The sequence below is a fragment of the Artibeus jamaicensis genome, unplaced genomic scaffold, assembly GCF_021234435.1.
Source record: "Artibeus jamaicensis isolate MK-2021 breed Jamaican fruit bat unplaced genomic scaffold, CSHL_Jam_final scaffold_1964, whole genome shotgun sequence".
NCBI classification, from domain to species: Eukaryota; Metazoa; Chordata; class Mammalia; order Chiroptera; family Phyllostomidae; genus Artibeus; species Artibeus jamaicensis.
Genome location: NW_026522030.1, coordinates 22,349,784 through 22,370,298, shown reverse-complemented (window position 1 = coordinate 22,370,298; position 20,515 = coordinate 22,349,784). Strand labels below are relative to the sequence as shown.

General features: G+C 46.0%; 2 protein-coding genes across 7 annotated transcripts in view; one reads left to right on the top strand and one right to left on the bottom strand.

Annotated features, from left to right (window-relative positions):
• Positions 1 to 6,205, top strand: part of UBAP1 (ubiquitin associated protein 1) — a 59,635-nt gene extending 53,430 nt beyond the window's left edge. For all 3 annotated transcript variants that reach the window (XM_037151595.2, XM_037151594.2, XM_037151593.2), the window contains 3 exons: positions 3,540 to 3,722; positions 4,456 to 4,557; positions 5,070 to 6,205. In XM_037151595.2, coding sequence (XP_037007490.1) covers positions 3,540 to 3,722; positions 4,456 to 4,557; positions 5,070 to 5,210 — 426 coding nt within the window. In that variant the 3' untranslated portion in view covers positions 5,211 to 6,205. The remainder of the gene's footprint in view (positions 1 to 3,539; positions 3,723 to 4,455; positions 4,558 to 5,069) is intronic.
• Positions 6,206 to 6,257: 52 nt separating this feature from the next.
• The window catches only part of KIF24 (kinesin family member 24), an 84,637-nt gene continuing 70,379 nt past the window's right edge, over positions 6,258 to 20,515 (bottom strand). For all 4 annotated transcript variants that reach the window (XM_053656168.1, XM_037151590.2, XM_037151591.2 and 1 more), the window contains 5 exons: positions 18,292 to 18,363; positions 16,117 to 16,226; positions 9,528 to 11,762; positions 8,866 to 8,959; positions 6,258 to 8,341 (listed from right to left, as the gene is read on the bottom strand). In XM_053656168.1, coding sequence (XP_053512143.1) covers positions 8,201 to 8,341; positions 8,866 to 8,959; positions 9,528 to 11,762; positions 16,117 to 16,226; positions 18,292 to 18,363 — 2,652 coding nt within the window. In that variant the 3' untranslated portion in view covers positions 6,258 to 8,200. The remainder of the gene's footprint in view (positions 8,342 to 8,865; positions 8,960 to 9,527; positions 11,763 to 16,116; positions 16,227 to 18,291; positions 18,364 to 20,515) is intronic.

Here is a 20,515-nt window from a genome sequence, read left to right as displayed (position 1 = left end):
TCTGAGTCCAACCTAAAACTGCCAGACCTAGTTCTAGCCTGTGTCTCTTCTTACTGTCCTCCAACTGTTCAGGGGCCTTGCTTTGTGCACGGGTTAGGCTCACTCCACCATTAGGTTCCCTTTCTCCAGGTGTGGATACATACCTCTTTTAGGTAGTTACTTCAGCATATTTCTGCCTTTCCCTTTACACTTCTGAGTTTCAGTTTACTAATTGTGACCACTAAGCATAAAAGAAGTGCCTCTTTTTTTTCAACTTGTATTTTAAACAGTTTTTGACATACAGAATCTCTTAGCATTAGGTGTTTGAATCTGTTGATCATTTCTTATATTGTCATTGCTTTAATACTTACAAAGTTATCTAGATTTTTAATGAACTTATGTTTATCAAAGTAATACAAGTATATTTTAGTGAAATGCTTTTAAGTATTTAAAAGGCTTATACTGAAAAACAGTAGCTCCCTGCCTCACCTCTCTCCAGCTCCAATTTTGCTTCCCATTATCCAGGCACTTCAAGCTATTTCTGCTGGGATTTACCTGTTTCTAAATAAAATACGTATATTGTTTTTTTCTAAATTTATCCATTTTAGACAGTTTTATACTTTTGTTGTTGTTGAGGACTTAGGTTTTATGGTAGCCTGTCCTCCTCCTCCTTCCCAGACCCTCCAATCATTTTATATTATAAATTTTGGGTAAGTTAATGTTATTTATTCACATTATTATGATTGGGTAAATATATATTGCCAAGTTCAGATAGTATACTGTGGATACTTTTTTTGTGGCTTTTTCTTTCTCATAAACTACCCTATTAAAAAATGCTGCTTAGTTTCTTTGTATTTATTTCTAATTTTGTTAAGATGCTCCAAAAGACCTATCAAAGGCCTAATGATAATTTTTCCATTTAAATATATTAGTTAACCTTTCAGTTTTTGAGTCTACAAATGAAAAAAATGTCTTCATTTTACCATTATGTGTGAATAATGGTTTGGCAATATTTAGATTTCTTATTTGAAGATCATTTTCCTTTAGGAATTTTCAAAACATTGCTCCCTTAAATTTTTTTTTTTTTTTACTGAAGTATAAGCTCCACTGGTTTCTAGTGTTCCATATTCCCATGCCGTCCTAATTTGTTCTTCCTGCCCTGACTCCCCTAAGCTTTTGGGATTCTTTTCTTCCTTTCTGGAGATTTGAAATTTTACCAGTGGTAGGCCTTGTTCATTCATTGTGTGAGGCCCTCCTGGATCCTTTCAAACTAAAGCTCAGTCAAGCTGTTTTAAAATCTAGGACTTTTGGGAGTTGGGGGTGAAATGTTTTTGATATTTTCTGGAATTCCTATAAGCTGGATGTTGGATCTCCTTGACTACTTTTCTGATTTGCTATATATTTTGCTATTTCCTAGCTCTTGGGGATATTTCCTTGACTCTCCTATAACCTTTTTTAAAATCTCACAACCTTCTAAATAAAAATGTTACTGCTTTATTTTAAATTTCCAAGTGCTTTGTCTACTCTGTTTTGGTATTTCATGTTGGTAGCTTGGCTTTCTATTCATGTATAAGAGTGAGCACTATAATAAAAGGGGGGAATGTATATGTTGGGCTGTGCTAGCTGATCATTAAACTTCACTGTAAGTTGAAGGTTAGTGGGCTTTGAGGGGAGCTCTGCAAAATGTCAACATGTGAAGGTCTTTGCAGTTAGTTTCTCCAGAGAATTCTGCTTGAGAGCTAAGGAAGGTTGGGTAAGGCTGCTATAGACTTTTACTTAATACCCATTTTAGTTCTTGTATCTCTCCGCTGTATGCTATGCCTGATGTCTTATCTCCTCTTTGGTGCCTGGTTGGCATTTTCTAGACACTAAACCTTCTGCCTCCTGGAGAGGGGCGAAGGTGGGTGGGAAAGGTGTTTCCTGAGCGCTTTACTGCTTTGAGCACTCATTTTGTGGTCTTGCCTTATCCTAACAGTACCTTGTGCTTCCAAACACTGAACCTATCCCAGGAGTCTGGAAGGGCTGGTGGACTGTCTTATCATTTCATTGCTTCTGTCAGTTACCATGCCTTCTTTAGCATTCCATGTTCTGAAATTTTATTTAAATATATTTCCCCTACTGTTCCCTTTTTCTTTGACCTTAAAGGTTAATAGTTTTCATATTATTGTAGTGGTCTTTGGGAAGGTAGGATCAGTGCTGTGTTAAGTAAAATTGCCCCTTTGAAATCCTAATAGACCCCCATTTTTCAACACCTGTTGATCAGAGCCCTGTAAGTGCCAAGCCCAAAGCCAGGCCCCCAGGATTCAGAGTTCACATTAACATACTTTGATGAGAAAAGTACTGTGCTACCAGTGTAACCAAAATGTTATTTGGCTGTTGGTGTTCTTGAGCCCATGTTGGGCTCTGCCTCTGGAGAGAGAGAGATATAAGACAGACACACAGACAATCTTGGGGCCTGCAAAGTAGCCAGATTGGTGTGACTCCTGTAACCCAGTGGCCGAGCCCTGTTACTGTGGGTTAGATGGCCAAGTGGAAGCAATGGATTTTGAGGCCTATAGTCTTTTTGGCTTTTCTCAGCTGACTTCGAGAGTTTTAGCTATATAATTTTGAACTTGCTTCTAGGACAGTGGGCTCCCTGACTCCCTGTCTCCTAACCCTACCACCCCTCCCCCATGAAAAAAGGAAATAAAATTTTGTTGAAACATTTTTCCTGGCTCCTGGGAGCTGAGCCAAGCTGTAGTTTGGTCCTTTGGCCTTCATGCCTTGGGCCTGAGTCATTATCAGAAGTGATGGGAAGAGTTAATCATGGGACTCTGCCCACCAATCAGACTGGGATTAATAAGGCTGGGTGGCCGAGAGCAGGCCGCCTGTAGCTAGTGCAGTAGGGGGAGGGCCCTGGAGTACACATTGCAGTCCTTGAGGGCACAGCCTGGTGTGGCTAATAGTCCTTTAGTCCTGGCTTTGTAGAACAGCAGCTGAAGCAGGGAATGGAAGTACAGTACGTGGTGTGGGGTGAAGGTGGAGTACACGTGTGGGAATAAGCACTCACAGTCTGCCCAGCCCAATGATAGAAGTGAGGATAGAGACATTGGGAGAGGCAACTCCGGAGTTTGGGATTTTTGAGGTAAATGATCCCTTCAGGACTTTACTGAGACAGCCTAGGAAAGGGATATGGAGCCCTGGAGAGAAATCATAGCAGCCACCTTGGGCTTTAGTCCCATGGGCAGAACTTCAACTCAAGCCCAGGGGATCTGGGCATGGAAGGCCATGTGGCTTTTGTGCTGCTTTCTCATTCTGCAAGGTGGGCTGAGGGCAGCCAGCCACACTTGGAGATGTCTTCCCAGCTTTTCCCTCCCTCAGCTGGAGCTCCCCTACCCCTCTTCATTCCTCTTCGGGATGTCTGGCCAGCAGCCTGGCCCTTTCCCACAGGCAGATCACTTGACTAGTGGTTTCATTTGTGTCAGAAATGGCAAGCCCTTAGACTGGGCCATTTCAGTCACATGTCTTCTGGGGCCTGTGTCTGTCTTCTTGCCTTGATCCTCTTATTTCTCTACCACTAGGTTACACCTCCTAATTTCTCAGTGTCACAAGTGCCCAACACTCCCAGCTGTCCCCAGGCTTATTCTGAACTGCAGACACTCTCCCCCAGTGAGCGGCAGTGTGTGGAGACAGTGGTCAACATGGGCTACTCATATGAGTGTGTCCTGAGAGCCATGAAGAAGAAAGGAGAGAATATTGAGCAGGTGAGTGTTTGGTTGGTGGGGGTGGGAGGGGTATGTGGTCAGCCAGAGAGAGGTCTCAGACCTCTGGAACTGAAGTAGTGTCCTGCCTCTGTCCTAGAGCCCCTCAGACACACAGCACCAATGTCTGTTTCTGAGTTTGGGGGGACTCAGGACACTTTGTTGGGGAAACCAGCAGCCTCAGCAGCAGTGTTTCTGTTTGGGGGCTGCTCTGGAACCTTGGCTGAAGGAAAGCCTTGGAAGTATTGAAACTGTTGGACTATTATTATTCAGTTACCCACCCCCCTTCTCTGCCCCTCCTGCAAGTGCACCCTGGGGTTGAGGTATGATCACATTTGTTCCAGAAAGGTTTATCATGTCATAATTGCCCAGGGAGTTTCAAAATAGGGTACTGGAGTCCTAAACCTTAAGAGCATTTTCTGACTTGAGCTGTTTCATAGAGGAATATCCTGCACAGGCTGTAGAGTTAATAATGTTCTGGGAGATATGCGTCAACTGTGACAGGAACGCATTTGAAAAGTGGCTAGTCATGTTCGGAAGGGTGTGCCTCTCTGTTCAGCAGATAGTCACTGAGGTCCTGCTGTGTTGGATACAGTTCAAGGCACAAAATCAAGTCCTGTCTAGGATCTAAGAGCCAGGGTGTGGAGCAGACGTCCCGCTTGCTGGTTTGTTAAGACTCTTGGGAAACAGACAGGAGTGGCAGTAGGTACTTAAGACTTCATTTCTTTTTTTTTAGATTCTCGACTATCTCTTTGTACATGGACAGCTCTGTGAGAAGGGCTTCGATCCTCTTTTAGTGGAGGAAGCTCTGGAAATGCACCAGTGTTCAGAGGAAAAGGTAGGAGCCTTCATGCTTGATAAGAACCCCCTGGAAAGGAGGGTTCCCACTGGCCCACAACCCCTTTTGCCTACCAGTGACTGTAGGCAGAGGCAGTTGAAGTGCAGAATCTTCCAGGTGTCCAGATGGGTGTTTGGCTACTTTAGGTGTATTTGGCTCAGAGGAAATGTTGGGTCAAAGACTATCTAGAATCTCAAAGAAGGGAGTGGGGGAAGGACCTGGGTAAACAGCCATACTTTTGGATGACTGGGAAGATTGTTAGTCACTGCCTATCCTGCCGGGATGGAAGTGTGGACATGAATGATGGGGCTGGAACAAAGATTAGCAAGATTTGAGGCTATGACATCAACCTGTCCCACTGTCCTCCACGGCCCTCTTCTGCTTGTTAGTGGACCTCAGAGAGGCTCAGGAGACTCTGGCAAAGGATGCAGACTCCCCCAAGCACGTGTATTTCTCCACTTAGCTGTGCGGCCAGACCCCTTTCTTTAATCTGTTCTCTTTTCTGTCCTTAGATGATGGAGTTTCTTCAGTTAATGAGCAAATTTAAGGAAATGGGCTTTGAACTGAAAGACATTAAGGAAGTTCTGCTATTACACAACAATGACCAGGAAAATGCTTTGGAAGACCTCATGGCTCGGGCTGGAGCCAGCTGAGACGAGGCCTGGCCTACGCCCTGCCACGGAACCACCCCTGCAGGAGGCCCTGAGGAGCCCACCTATGGAGAAGGGGCACACTTCCCGATTTTCTTTTGGGGGTGGGAGGTCAGGTGTGGAAACTGTGCTTGCCAGTCTTTATGAGTCTAGGCTCTGAGCTGGGGAGAAAGTAGGGAAGATTTGGGCATGGGAATGCCCTCCGAACTGTCCTGGCTCCTTCTGTATTAAATGCATTTGTATTTTGAGAAGTGTCCTTCCCACCTTGGCCCTCCAGAGAGACTTCTCTGGTTCTTCTGGGGTCTGTATGTCCTCAGCTGAAACCTGGCCTGGCTGCCAAAAGGAGTCGGGGAGAAGGGGTGGGGAGGCCATACTCAGTGCTGCTCTGGGGCCAGGTGCTCCTCTCCCCTGCACTGGTGGACTGAACTCTAATCCAGGTTGAGTGCAATTGAAAGGTTCTTCCAGGGTTTTATTTTTTTCTCCTTTTTAACAGTCTCTTAGTGTTACACTGGTTCTGCAATGTCACTGAGGTGCAAAGAATGTCCTTTTCCCCACGGGGCCCTGAGTTTGTCTCTTCTGCCAGGCAGTTACTATGCTTCCCTGACCTAGCCTGGTTTTTTTGGCTTGGTTTGGACCATAATCCTCTGCTACCAGGATTTAGAGACCCCCCCCCCCGCTATGAAACAGTTGTCACATTAAGAAATCATTGGCCCCTTCCCACAGTATCACGTTTGAGAGAAACAGGCCATGATTTAGTTGCCCAGCACTAACTCCACCTCAGTTCTCCTTGGAGAACAGCCTTTCCTGCCAGCCCCCTGCTCTAGGATGACATAATGAATACACCTAGTCATAGAATCAATCTCTTTGGTTTGTTTTATATTATGCTGTACATCATTAAAGATCTAAATACAAAGGAAATACAGTCTTGATGAATCTAAAGTAATTTGCTAACTATTTTGATTCTTCATAGAGAACTACTAATAAAAATCTAAAAGGTATGTCCTGCTATCATACTTTCTTTATTGCCAGTGGCTATTATATTGGGGGTGGGGGCCGGGGCATTGAAAGGACTTCCTGCTTAGATCTGCTGGGGATGAAACAGTAACCAGATTCTGTCATATTTTTTTAAATTGATTAAGAGAGGCACACTGACTTACTATATGTGTTCATGCATTCATTGGTTGATACTTGTATGTGCCCCGACTGGGGATTAAACCTGCAACCTTGGCACACTGGGATGGTACTCCAACCAACTGAGCTACCTGGCCAGGGCCCATTTTCTCTTATTTTAATACTTCCCACTCTGTACCTGTGGGACTCAGGAGCTGGCCCTCCAGTATACATTCATGATTTTGGTTTGTAAAGGCAGGCCCAAACAAAGGTCTGTTTAAACCTGACTTAATTAGCTTGGTCTCGGGCCAAGGACATATGCCTTCCTATGAGACTGGCTGTTGAGCTGAGACAGGCTGGGCCTTCCTGGTAATCACCCAGAAATGAGGAAAAAGTCCTTCCTGTGAGTAGGACCAGGCATTTATGTTTTCTGTGCCACAAGCAGGACTGGATTCAAACTGCTTCACCAGCTTTCAGTGGTGCTTTTGTATCTGAGAGACTAGATTTATCCTTAAAGTTTCTTGTCCTTATACCTGATACTGCCCCATAGTCCCTCTTGTGCTCTTGGTTGGAAGTCGGTTTTTAATTTAGTGATCACTTGGACTACAGAGCCTTTGGGCCAGGGAAGCACCAAGGTGGAAAGAGGCTGCCCTCTCGTGGTCAAATCAGGCGTGGCCAGAGGTTGACAAAAGTTGACAAGGGTACACAGGCTGCAGTCTCAGAAAGTCAGTTAACCCGTCTTCTGGCCTTTAAATTTAAGTCCTCCTTTTAAAACTTCAAAAAGTTATTCTTTCCCTGTAGGAAATTAAAGTTTCACACCATAAGGGGCCTCAGGGCCAGGCTATGACACACAAATCTCAATTTGACCCAGGTGGCCGTGGTAAATAGACAACAGGCCACCTGGAGGCCACTTTGTATCTCTTGTCAAGCTTCTTTCTGCTAAAAAGATAGGCAGCAAGCAGAATTCAAATTAAGATGTGTGTGTGTGTAAAAATTCTGCTTCAGAGTCTCTGACTATTGACTAGAGCACTCAATGCCAAGATACTGAATAGACTCTTGAGAGGGAGGAGTGGACCAGGGTGATTCTGGATGAAGGTGAGGCTAGGGGATAGACTTGCCTGAGAACCACCAACTCAGCTATTCCGTGCGTGGGTGTGGTGAGTGAGGAGTCAGAGACAGGAGCGGGGAACTGCCACAGGAGTATGAGGACTACTGAGGCCTGTAAAAGCCTGATCATCCCAGCACAAGGCAGACAGGCAGAAAGAACTGGATTGTAGGAAGGGAGGACTGAAAGCATAAAGCTGCCTCACATCTGCTGTTAAACACACAGCAAGTCATTTATTCATTTTCCATTTCAAAAGCTAACCTAAAGCCCCAAACAATGGGGCAGAGCCCACCCTGCCCCTGCACCACTGTCACCAGTGTTTTAGTTTTTTGTCTGAGTCCTGACAGGCACAGAATTCACCTGATAAAGCTCCTGGGCTCAGCATGTTATCTTCCCCAGCTTGTGACCTCTGGCCTGTAGGTTACCACTGACTACCCATACTCTTAATATCAAATTCAGAAACATCTACAGGGTTATTGTTGGACCCAACTGTGTTTCTACAGACAAGGGGTAAGACAAATTCTCTTCCAGCCCCAAGTAAAAGGGAGGGGCACATTAAGAAACTCCTGTGCTTATTTGGAACTGAAAGATAGAGGCTTATCCCTGAGAGAGGGGCTGGGGCCCAGTCCAGGCCATGTGTGGCTATGGAGAGGCTGGCACGACAGGACCAGCGAATGGGTTCCAGTATCTGCAGGATGACCTGGCAAAGGCCCCTCTAGCCCCTGAGAATCCAGCACAGGCTCTTGAGCTGCCCCACTACCCCACACTGGATCTTGCTCTAAGACACCACTGTCTTCTCAGGGGCCTCGGATAGCCCGTGGCAGGCCAGGTATAGCTGCAGCTGGTTTCTCAGACTCTGGATACACTTGGACTTCAGAACCATGATTTCATCCAACTGAGTGACAAAGTCTTCAAAATCCTGAGACAGGAAACAAAGGACAAATGGTGCTGTTGCTCGTCCTCTCCCAGATCTGCTTTTTTTTTGCAGGAAGATTTCAGAGCCCAGGCCCCTCAGCTGGAAAACCTGCAACATAGTCACTATGACACAGGGTGGGGGCCCACTTCTCTGCATTTGAAACACTTCTGAGAGGTGTTTTTCAGGGTAGGGGTATTTTCATAGAAGTACTTCTGATCCGCATGTGGCTCACTGTTACTGTCACAGGAGGGACCCCAATAAGCCAGTAGGAAGGCAGAATGGTGAAGGATGGAGGCTGGAAACACTTTAGCCTGAGAATAGGGAGTATAGCACCATTATCCCACCTGTACCTGGGTTCCCTCAGCTACTCCAGAGGAGTGACAAGAGGATGCCTAAGGCTTCAACGACGGGTAGAGTGTGACAGCAGACCCTTTCCCCACACCTAATCACAGCAAACAAAGTTGACCATCCAACTAGCTACAGGCTAATTTCCAAAAGCCCATGAGTATCCAGCCAATGCCACTTACATTAGAAGCCAGTTGGTTCATCAGGGTCTCTTCCTTGAATCCCAGCTTGGCCATTTCATCCAGCTGTTCCTGGTGTGCTTGGATGACCACCTGCCTGGGAACACCATAAGGGATGCTGTGAGCCTCTGAGTCTGCCATCTCACCTTGGCAGCTTTCTAGAACTGAGTCCCATTCCCAAGCCAGGAGCTGGCTTTGCTGAAAGTAGTCAAGGCTTCGACCAGGACCAGCTCACCCCATGTCCTTCCTTCCTCACTTTTTCTTCTCTGGACTCGTCAAAGGAGTAGGGAATACCAGTGAGATGCTAGGAGTGAGAGGGTCTCTGGAGTTATCCCCGAGCTCTCTAGAGCTCCCTACAGCTTCTCTGCAAAAAGGCTCAAGACTGTGCCAACTGTAGCTGTCATACTTGGCACAAAGTACAGCCTGCTGCCTAGGAGGAAGTGGGTCCATCCACTCTGGCAGGCCTGCTCCAGTATGTTTTATTCCTGCTGTTCATTTCAGATCCATCTAAGCAGACCCCCTTGAGAAGATGGACAAATCTTTCTCTAGTCAAACAGCTCTGATATAGCCAACTATAGCCATTCCCAGAACAGACAAAATGTTAAGCTGGGGTGGGACTAGGAGTGCCAAAGGGGTTCAAGTCTCAGGAAGAAAATCCAACTTACTGTGCATGCCCCAGGACGGGCTGATGCAGTGTCCCGACAGTCTTGGGAGAGCAGATGGGGACCAGGGGAGAGCCTGGCCTTGCTAAGCACTTTTGGGTTGGCCTGTGTTGGAGCCATACGATGTCTTCATCGTAGCAGGGCAACCTGATGGAGTCTGTGGACAAATCCAGCCCCTGCCAACCAAGCCCTGCCAGAGGCTTTCTCTCCTGAGCCCAGGGGTGGTCAGTCACATCACTGCTTTCTGTTTGTGGGGTGGGTGTAGGCTCACAGTAGGGTCCTCTAGTATGTATGGTGGAGAAGGGCTTTCCTGGGAAATCCTGGGAGCTGTTCAGCTCTGTGTCCTCAGCATCGGCATCATACTGCTCACTAGCCACATTCTCTTGGGAGAAGACTGCAGTGTCTCTGCTCTGGCTGACCTCCCCCACGTCAGCCTCCCTGTTGGGCAGCTTGTCAGGTGGGTGCTGACGGATGGGCGAAGGGGACAGAGCTGGAAGATCGGCACCAGGCTTATTGTCAGGGGGAGATGACGACAGCCACAGGTGCCCACTTGCCAAAGACACTGGCAAAACTGCCTCTTGATCACCAGGTGACGCTCTGGGGCCCAAAGCTGGCCCCCCTGTACCTGCTAGACTGTGTGTAGCCCAATGCTGGGCTGGCTGATTCAAGGGAGGGGGCCCCTCATCATCTGGGTTCTCTAGGAGGGACACAGTGAGGGGAGCCATCAGTCCAGAAGCCCATTCAGAGCACGTGTCTGATTCCTCTCTGGAGTCTTCTCCTCGGAAAGGGTTACTATTTTTCATTGTTTTAGTTGCCATATTTGGGCTGTCTTCGCTGATTTCTTTCAGAGGTGTGCTGACTGTGTCTCTTTGGTCTGGGGATCCAGGAACTGCAATGAGGGATAGTGATAAAGTGAAACCATCTTCCTTCAGGGACAGTGAACTGCCCTCAGCCTGCCCGGGGACTTCACTTCTGAAGGCGTTCTGTTTGAGATCAGAGGCCGAGCCACCACCTCTTTTCTGGTTATATGCAAAGTCTACCTGTGAGCAGTAAGGCTTCTCTGCCAGTATGTCTCTGGGAGAAGGCCCTGAACAAGTAGAGTCCTCTTCTCTGTTGCAGTCCGAGGGCACCTCACTTGGGCTGTGGCCGTGATCAAATGCTGCTCTTCTGTGGCCTGTGGGATCCCTGGAGTACATCCAGCTCCCAGCTAGATCCTTCTCATCACCATCTAACCTGGAGCTAAAAAAGAGACTCTGCTGTCTTTCGGCCACCTGCTCCTCAGGACCTTGTTCCCTCTGATGAAGGAAGAATGAGCCTTCGCTATTCTCCTGAGTGTTTCTGTGCTTTGTAGTCCTCTGACTGGAGACATGTGAAAAAGAATCTTCGCTGAAATCGCTGTCATCAAGGTCCTCAGCTTGGGCTCCATGACTCTCAGAATTAGAGTGCAAGGGAGGAGGGGTCTCATTCTGGAGCTGCCCCTCTTGGGGTCTGTACTGGCATAAAAGCCTTTCCAGTGGCTGGTACTTTAACTTTTGTTGGAGGAGAGGTGGCTGCTGGAACTGCTGGTGATAAAAGCGCAAATGTTGCTCCCTTTCCTTCTGATGTGGAGGGATGTTTGTCCAAGCTTCAGAGGCAGGCCTGGCAAGCGTGCCCTCCTTGCCACCCTGACTGTATTCTACTGGGTGGTGGACGTTGCCAAAGGAGAGCCCAACTCGTGACACAAGCTGCTTCTGCACTGGCTGCACAGTCTGCACTTTCTTGCACTTGGTTAGCTTACCAAGCACCTGGCCTTCTCCTGGGCCAGGGGCCCTGCTTCCCCACCCAAGGGCAGTTTTGTTGCCCATTTGATTTTTCTCAGAGCACAGTGAAGCTGACTCTTCCTCCTTTTTTTTGGCTAAATGTCCAGACCGAATGGTTCCTTTGATGGGGCTAGTCTGCATGCCCCACTCCTGAGGAGGACTCCCTCTGGAACCACCCCTTTTACCAGGGACTTTAGGTACAGCAGCCAAAGGGATGTTGGGTGGGTGGCTGGCCAGAGGATGGGCCTTCCCTCTCATGGAGCCAGGTGCCGCTGTGAGTGACTGCTGAAGCCCCAGCTTGACTTTTTTGGGAGAACACTTGTCCCCTGTCAGGGCCACAGGGGAGTTCTGAATTCGTTTTGGAGAAGAGTTTCCAGATGGCCGGTTTCGACTGGCAGCTGAAGTGCAACATTTGATGCCTTTCTTTAGTTCTTTGACCCTGTAAATAACCATTTTATGTTAAAGGTGATTTTTACTGGTTTTTTTTTAAAGGTTCTATTCAGAATGAAATCTGATTTTTTTAAAGATTTTATTTATTATTATAGAGAGAGGGGAAGGGAAGGAGAAAGAGAGGGAGAGAAGCAATGTGTGGTTGACTCTCACGTGGCCCCCACTGGGGACCTGGCCTGCAACCAAGGTGTGTGCCCTGTCTGGGAATTGAACTGGCAACCCTTTGGATCACAGCCTGCACTCAATGTACAGGTATACTAGCCATATTCTAGAATTCTTTTTATACAGCCTTCAGAGAAAACAAAACTTAAAGAAAAGTATTACAAGGATTGGGAATGATTTTTTTAATCTGGGAGAGAATAAGAAATGGGGAGATTCTGCTTCAGCATGACATGCTTCTTCCCTTGAACAGAAAAAGTCCACGTCTTCTTTGAGACATATAAGCATGCACCCAAACATTCCGTAGAGTTCTGGAAATCACCACAGTCCCATGTAAGGGACAGGCCAGAGGAACCAGTGTCAGAACTGCACTACATCCAAGTGAGGCAATATAGAAGCCAGGAAAATTCCTTGGCAAGTGCAATAGGGAAACAGACAGACAGCTAAATAAACTGGCCGAGCAGTTCACAGCCAGGTGCAGATGGTCATCGGGATGGAAGACCCAAGACTCAGTGTCCCAGGGTACCTGGCAGGGGGCAAAACCGGGAAAACAAGGACCTCATCCCTAGGGTAACCTCTCGTCCCCTGGCCTTTGCTCCCTGGAGATAACATCTAGACCTCAGTTTTGTTTCAGCTCTAAGCCCAGAAAGCCAAGCTAACCTCATGTGGGACCAGCTGCACTGAATAATGACCCTGCCCTGACACCAGTCAAAGACCACGCCCTGAGAGGACACACCCCGACAGCTGATGCATACACTATTGAGATCCTCTCCTGCGACCTCCCCTAGGATCTCTACCCTTAAAAGTCTTTAGGGTGAAGGGCCCAGAGCCAGCTTTCCCTCCCTCTCCCTGAAGGACGCCCACACCTTTCCCCTCCCCTTCCATCTTCCCACAGACATGCATCTCCTAAGCTCTGGGGGACCCCATGATCCTTGTAAAGAAGGCAGCAGTAGGCAGTGACAGTTCGACCCAGACAGGCCCCTGAACTTGTCCCCAAGGACCCTCCCTTTTCTCTGACTTCCAGTGAGCTAAAGCGGGCCCATGAAGGCTCATTTCTTTTCTATAATTTTTCCAGAGAGCCAAGGCAGCCTGTTTAAGTCCTCCTGTTATTTCTTCTATGTTAAGCCTTTCCCTGTTTACTGTTCCAGCTAAATAAGTGTACCCTCATAGTCTCCTGGACTTGTGTGAAATCTTTCCTATACAAAGTCAAGAACCCACACACTACCAGCTGGCCCTAGGCAGACCCACAGTGGGCCAGGTCCCCTTTCTGATAATGCAAGCAGGGCCCACTCCATGATTCCTGAAGGTGGGCCAACTCAGGAGCTCACCTATTCACTGGTCCACAAACAGCCCCCTTTACCGAAAAACAACCTACTTTTAGGCTTCTGAGAAAACGAGTTCCCTCAAACCTGCTTGGTACTTCAAGAAACAAAGGCCCTCTAGAAATAATAAGGTTTGTGCTAATACACCATTAAGGAGAAAATGACGTGTCTATTCCCAGAGTTTCTCAACTTTAGCACTAGTGGCATTTGGAGCCAGGCAATTCCTTGCTGTGGGGGCTGTCCCATGCACTGTGGCATGTTTAACAGCACACTTGGCCTCTCTCCACCAGATGCTCCTAGCACTTCTCCCCAGCCATGGCAATCAAGTGTCTCCAGAAACGTCCAAATGTCCCCAGGGAGGCAAAATCACCCCACAGATAGAGAAACAGAATCCACTAGGAAATTTTAGAGAACATAGAAAAATCCAGAATTAGGTATCTGCTAGGATTCAGTTACCAAGATCAAAGTCTCTTAGTCTGTGATACTTAACACAAAAACACTATAAAAATTAGAAATTATAAAAGACATCAAGTAAAAATGTAACTCTCCAGTGGTTTGTAGATTCTGCATTAAAATCTCCTATCAGGGAGCAATACTTCTGCCTGGGATCTCCTGGAAAATGTTTTTTCCATTGTTTTGATTTTAATCTAATCCTCAATGGACCGATTTGGCCATTTCTGAAAACCAAGATAGTAAACCGGACACTGAAACTTGATTTAAATCTTCCTTTTAGGTATGAGAGGCAAGGCAGGCAGATAACACAGCTAAGCAAAGATATGTAGCAATACATGACCTGTGTCCATGGATGGGCCTTTGCTTAGGTGTTGTCGTGGGGCATGCATACACGGACAGGGCTGACAGGTGCCGCAGCAAGTCGAGACTGTTCCAAGGTACTTCCTGATACTAAAATCTGAGCTCTTTTAGTTTCATTAAGAGAAACACCAAGATTCCTTCTAGAAGTAATAGTAATTCTGGAAACCTGGGTGCCAAAAGGAATCTTATAGGTAATTTTATCATTGATGCTAAATGCTTCCAATGTACTCTGTTACCCAAATCGCTTCTGTCACTGAGCTCTTTTCTGACATACCTGTTAGGGGTCCGGCTGGAACTTTTTTTTTGGACTATTTAGCAGCCTTTTCCTGGTATGTGGAGAGATGAACATTTTAAATTAGGGGAAATTTAAAAATAAGCAATAAAATCATCCTCATCCTGTGAGGGCATAGATTGTCACCTAAAATTTAGTCAGGCCTCATTTAAGCACATAAAGCAAATAGATTTCATATTTATTTTTAATAATTTATCAGACTGTTTTGAATGGGAGAGATTGTTTCTATTGTACTTTTCCTATTTAACCAAAATTATTTCAAAAAATTTCTCAACTGTACTCAAGACATCCCTCTATGATAGTTATTTTCATCTTCCATACTGAGCACTGAGAGGAATGTCTTGTTCTCTGCTCCTAATGATGTAGTTCAAGCAATTGATATGGGTGTCTATGATTTAGGGATGGGGTGGGGTTATGAAACAAGACTGGCTTAGAGTTAATAACTGCTGAAGCTGAGTAATATTTATATGGGGGAAAGAACTTCAACTCAAAGTGGTTTTTGGGGAACAATTTTGGATCCTTGTACATCTATCTGATCTCAGTCCATGAAATTCAAATGTGCTGGCATTAGGAAACCAGGTACTGAAGAAGCCTCCTTTGGGAAATTTATTTGGGGAACCTATTACTGTTGTTAAAGTTAACACATACTGAGTTCTCACCATATATGCTGGGCATGGTGCTAAGCTCCGCATGCATATTACCACACCGGTTCCACATATCTCTTACCTGAGATAAGTTATTAACTGAGGTAATAAGCTATTATTATCCCCCTTTGGCTAAGGAAACTGAGCCTCAGAGAAGTTGAAAACATGTCTGAGGTCACTCAGCAAGCTAGTGACAGAAGCAGGGTATTGGCTTCAAGTCTGCCCCTGAGCCCACTCTTGCAACCACTTCATAAATGATCTCTCCTGTTTAAATGTGACAAGGTGCACAGAGGGCCTCACTCAAGCTCTGACATCCAGGAGGTGCCCCTCCTTTCATTTGCAAATATATATTGTGCATCTACTAGGTAGAAAGTGGCCTTTCAGCAGCAGAGATAAAGTGGAGAAAAAGAGAGACAAGGCTCTGTTCTCGTGGAACTTAAGTGATAACTCATCTTTCCTTTTCAGTGAGTTTCATAAAGTGCCACAGATACTAAAGATTCTTCAACAGTAATTGAAAAGTAGGTTTCCCTCAAATAGGCTGTTAACCTCGGAGACAGCTTCTAGAAGACTAAAGAGGAGTGTGTAAGACAGGATCAGGCAGCAAAGCAGCAAGAGGAAAGGATGGTAATGAAAGCATTTTCATCCCACACAGGAAACACAAGTGACCACAGGGTAAGAGGTAGAAACTCTGTCAACAACTCCCAATGGGCCCTTTTCAAGTTCTTGCCTTTCTCTGGGCCTCAGTTTATCCTTCTGTAACATGTCTGGGTTGGCCTTTTCTACTTGCTTCTGCCTTGACAAATAATATGTGTTCTATCCCTTACAATCAGGGCTAAGGTCAATGGGATGATTCCACTCCAGAGAAATATTTCAGCTCCTATTAGCCATTTACAAGCTACTGATGGAGCTGTCTCCGGAACAAGGGAATGTGTCACCTTTCTCTTGTCACATTCACAGTGTTAAATGTCAGGGCCTACCAGGTCACATTTTTTCACAAAACCCTGGTGGTATGATTGCTTCCTCAAGAACAGGGTTGTGGAGCTCAAGGTCAGATCCATTGTGTGTGTCACACAGACAGACAGACACAAGACCTGCCACTTAGGAGGGACTCACCGGTCAGCATAGCGCAAGGTATTCAGAGTGTGTTCAGTGGCCACGTGGCTTGGTGAGATGTTGGCGATCATGCAGGTTTTGGCATTGCCAATGAAAGAATCTTTCAGGACCTATCCAAAACAAAAGGCGGGCCAATGAAGTCAACTAACAAGGGCATATTGACTACTTATTGTGTGCAGGGCACTGGGCCATAGTTCCCCTGACTACAAAAAGGCAGTTCACAAAAGAAGGAACAAATAATAAATAAATAAATAAACCCATCAAAATCCAAAACAAAACAGTACTCACTTCACCATTAATTAAAGAAATACAAACAAACCACTAAAAAAACTTTTCCCAGAAAATTTTTGTTTTTTAAAATATATTTTATTGATTATGCTATTACAGTTGTCCCATTCCCCCCTTCACTCCCCTCCACCTTGCACACCCCCTCTCACCCACATTCCCCCCTTTAGTTCATGTCCATGTGCTATAAGTTCTTTAGCTTCTACATTTCCCACACCACTCTTGCCCTCCCCTGTCTATTTTCTCCCCACCGCCTATGCTACTTATTCTCTGTACCTTTTCCCACTCTCTCCTCTTCCCACTGCCCTGTTGCTATCCCTCCATGTGATCTCCATTTCTATGGTTCTGTTCCTGTTCTAGTTGTTTCCTTAGTTTGTTTTTAAGTGTGGTTGTTAATAATTGTGAATTTGCTGTCATTTTACCATACATGTTTTAAAAAAACTAATACTTTTTTCACCCATAAGATTAAGAAAGACTCATGATACCCTGCTAAAGTGCCCAAGTCTGTGTACCATGAACTGGCACAAGCTTTTGGGAGGGCAGTTTGGCAATATTATCAAAATGTAAAAAATGTACACACTATTGGTTTGGTAAATCTGGGATCCATAAATGGAACAAACCAGGCAATTATAAACCAAATACAACACAACCATTCAAAATAACCGTGTACATCTGCACTTATGTACATGCAAAGATCTGAAACTATCTTGGAGTGAGCTGCGTAATCTATATGTGGATCTTCGTGTAGATACAGGGCAGAGAGATCCCTGGAAGGATGTTCACCAAAACGCAGCAGTGGCTGTCACTGGGGGGTGGGATTTTCACCTTCCCCAACTTCTTTGTACTTGTATGTACTGTTTGAATTATCATTATTATTTTCATTAAATAGAAACACATTTTCTGGGATGAGGAACTTGTTTTAAAAAAATAATAGAGCAAATGTCAGAATCAGGACTAATTACGTATAAGAAGGGTTTCATGGGTCCCTGGTTGAAATCATGTTTGAAAAGACACAATCTAACCCATATATCACCAATTCTGCCTAGTAAGGAGCTATGTCATTATAGGTTCTTCCCCGGCCACCGTGGAGTCGCTGGTCTGGCTGCACAGAGAGAAAACTCCCCCTGGAACACAAAGGTCTTCGCCTAGACCGCCCTCTACCTAGTCTGTCCTCTACTGTGCACAGCACTTGGTGAAGAAGGAACCAGGACACTGTAACCCTTCACAGCCCATTGAGCCTGGGCTGACCCCTCTAGGGGCCATCTTCTGCAGTCATTACAGAGGCTGACTTATTGGTATTTTCTGTTTATAAATCTTCAGTATGTTTTCCATGACAAAAAAATAGAAGAAAAAATTACCTACAGTTCCACCGCTCAAAATAATCCAGTTAACAAGTGCATATTTTTAAACTAGAGGTTTTGGTCATCTCTCCCATCAGTACATATAAAAAAATCTATCATTCTTTTTACCTGCAGCCATTATTTCCTGCATTGAAACACTGGTCCAAGCCTTACAGCTAAGAAAGTATAAGACAGTACCAAGTACAGCCACACCACACCCACTTCAAAGGCTGAGACTCCACTAACTCAACAAGGTTTCTTTACATTAGAAAGAAGCAAAAAGCTGTTAGGTGATAACCAGAAGAGCACTACTGCCCCCACGGGAGCCCGGCTGCCTCGTACTGCAAGTTTCCCTGCATGAAGATGCCCCTATCGCCCCCTAGACTGAGAGCTCCTAGAAGGAACGCGTGATTTTCCTCCACTGCCCCGCCCACCTGAGGCGTGGCATTGTGCCTTACTACCAGTGAGTGCTCTGCTGAACAAACACGTGAATGGAAAAAGGAATGAATGAGAGAATCAGAACAAACTCAAAGCTCACATTTAACTTTACCTGAGTTAATTTGCTTTGCCGGAAGGGAGTATGGGTGTGTTCCTGATCCAATGCGCGGATACATTCCTTCAGCTGCAAACAACGAGCACATCAAATGTCACATGCAACGAGAGAGTAATGGGAGAGATTTTTCTTTTATCAAAAGAAAGTCCAAAAAGAAGTCAAATGTCCTGGTAGTTTCCTGTTCAACAAGAAAAAAATCAAGCTAGCCCTGGCCAGGTGGCTCAGCTGGTTGGAGCACTGTCTCTGTACACGAAAGGTTGTGGGTTTGATTTCTGGGCAGGGCAGATACCTAGGCTGTGAGGCAACCAATTAATGTTTCTCTCTCACACAGATGTTTCTCTCTCTCCCTTCCTTTCTCTCTAAAATCAATGAACACATATCCTCGGGTGAGGATTAAAAAATAATAAGAAAAATATAGCTGGACTGTGAAACAACATCCTGTGCTAGCTGTGCTACAAAAGGACCCCCGACTTAAAAGCTGTGACTGGCCCTGATAGTGAGGAACAGACAAACTCAAGCACTTTCCCACAGGGCTCAAGTCTAAGCCTATAGAGTGACATTTCTGGCTTGCAGGCTACTTTTTTCTCCTCTTCTCACACTCTCCCCAACCACAGAAGCATTGAAAGTAGAAAACATATCTGAACCACCCCTCTCACTTTCCCACTCACATGTGCACACATATAATTGTAGATTCCAGTGTAGGTTAAGATGTAAGTTGCCTGAGACTTCTGGTCAAGATGGAGGCACAGGTAAACACAGCTCAAAACACCTCACACAACCACATCAGAATTACAACTAAACTACAGAACAACCATCACTCAGAACTATCAGAAATCAAGTTGAATGGAAGTCTGACAACCATAGAACTAAAGACATCTCATCCATCCAGACTGGTAGGAGATGTGGAGACATGAAACAGGCTGGTCCCTAACTTATGTGTGGGGGATAAAAATTCCGGAGGGATACCTCAGTAGGCATACCCAGCCCCACACAAGGCCCTCCAGCCCAGGGTTCCAGTGCCAGGAAGATAAGCCCCTATAACTTATGGCTATAAAAACCAATGGGTTTGAGTCAGGGATAGAAACTACTGTATACCCAAGCAGTTTCTCTTGAAGGGCCCTCACACAGACTTACTCAAACACTCATTCCCTCTGACCTCCAGCACCAGGGTAGCAGCTTGAAAGGCACCAGGAGCATATGGGGAGGAACTGAAGTGACTGACATCAGGGTGCGAACTGTGGGACAGCTTTCTTCCAAAAAGAAAGGCAGGCAGAGGCCATTGTTCCTTTTTTGAGTTCTCCCCACCCCCTCCACAGAGCCACAGAGCCACAGAGCCAGCAGGATGGGGCCATATCTAAGACTCCATCAACCTTGCCCACATGGTTTGCTCCACCCTAGTGAAGCCCTGCCATTCCACCCCACCCAACATATGGCCCACCCAAGCTGTTAACAGTGGCTTTTCCATATGAATGGTGGGTTTCAGCTTCACATCTTCCTAAATCCTCTCAAACAAGCAACAGCCAGCCGCAGCGAGCCCCTAGAACCTGCTCTGGCTAAGAAGCCCCAGGCCCGGCACTGGCATCAGACAGATTTGGAACATAGTTTGGCTTCGCCTGGGAACCACAAAACTCAGCACAAGTAGCTGCTATCTGCAGACTGTTTTGTAGCTCCTGCTGGGAGGCCCTACGTGGAACACAGATGGTGGCTGACCCTGGCCTGCACCTAGGAAACCCCAGGGCCTATGCAACCAGTGGACAGCTACAGACTATGTCTGAACACCACCACCCTGCCCCTCCACAGCTGATCCTCCATGGGGGCATGAAGGTTGCTGGTTAGTGGTCATAGCCTGTCCTTGCAGCTGACTGGCCTGGGTGAATCTCTCCCATTGACCTGCCAATGGCAATCAAGGCTCAACTACAAGAGGAGGATGTACTGAGCCCACATGGAGAGCACACATTGAGTACCCAGCTTAGGTGATAGGGAAGGCTGTTCCAACGAACCCTATAGGACACCTACTACATTCGGCCATGCTACCAAGACATGGAGTCATACCAACTCTACCTAATACACAGAAACAAACACAGAGAGGCTGCCAAAATGAGGACACAAGGAAATAGGGCCCAAGTGAAAGAACAGATCAAAACTCCAGAAAAAGAATTAAACAAAATGGAGATGAGCAATCTGTCAGAAGCAGTATTCAAAACTCTGGTTATAAGGATGC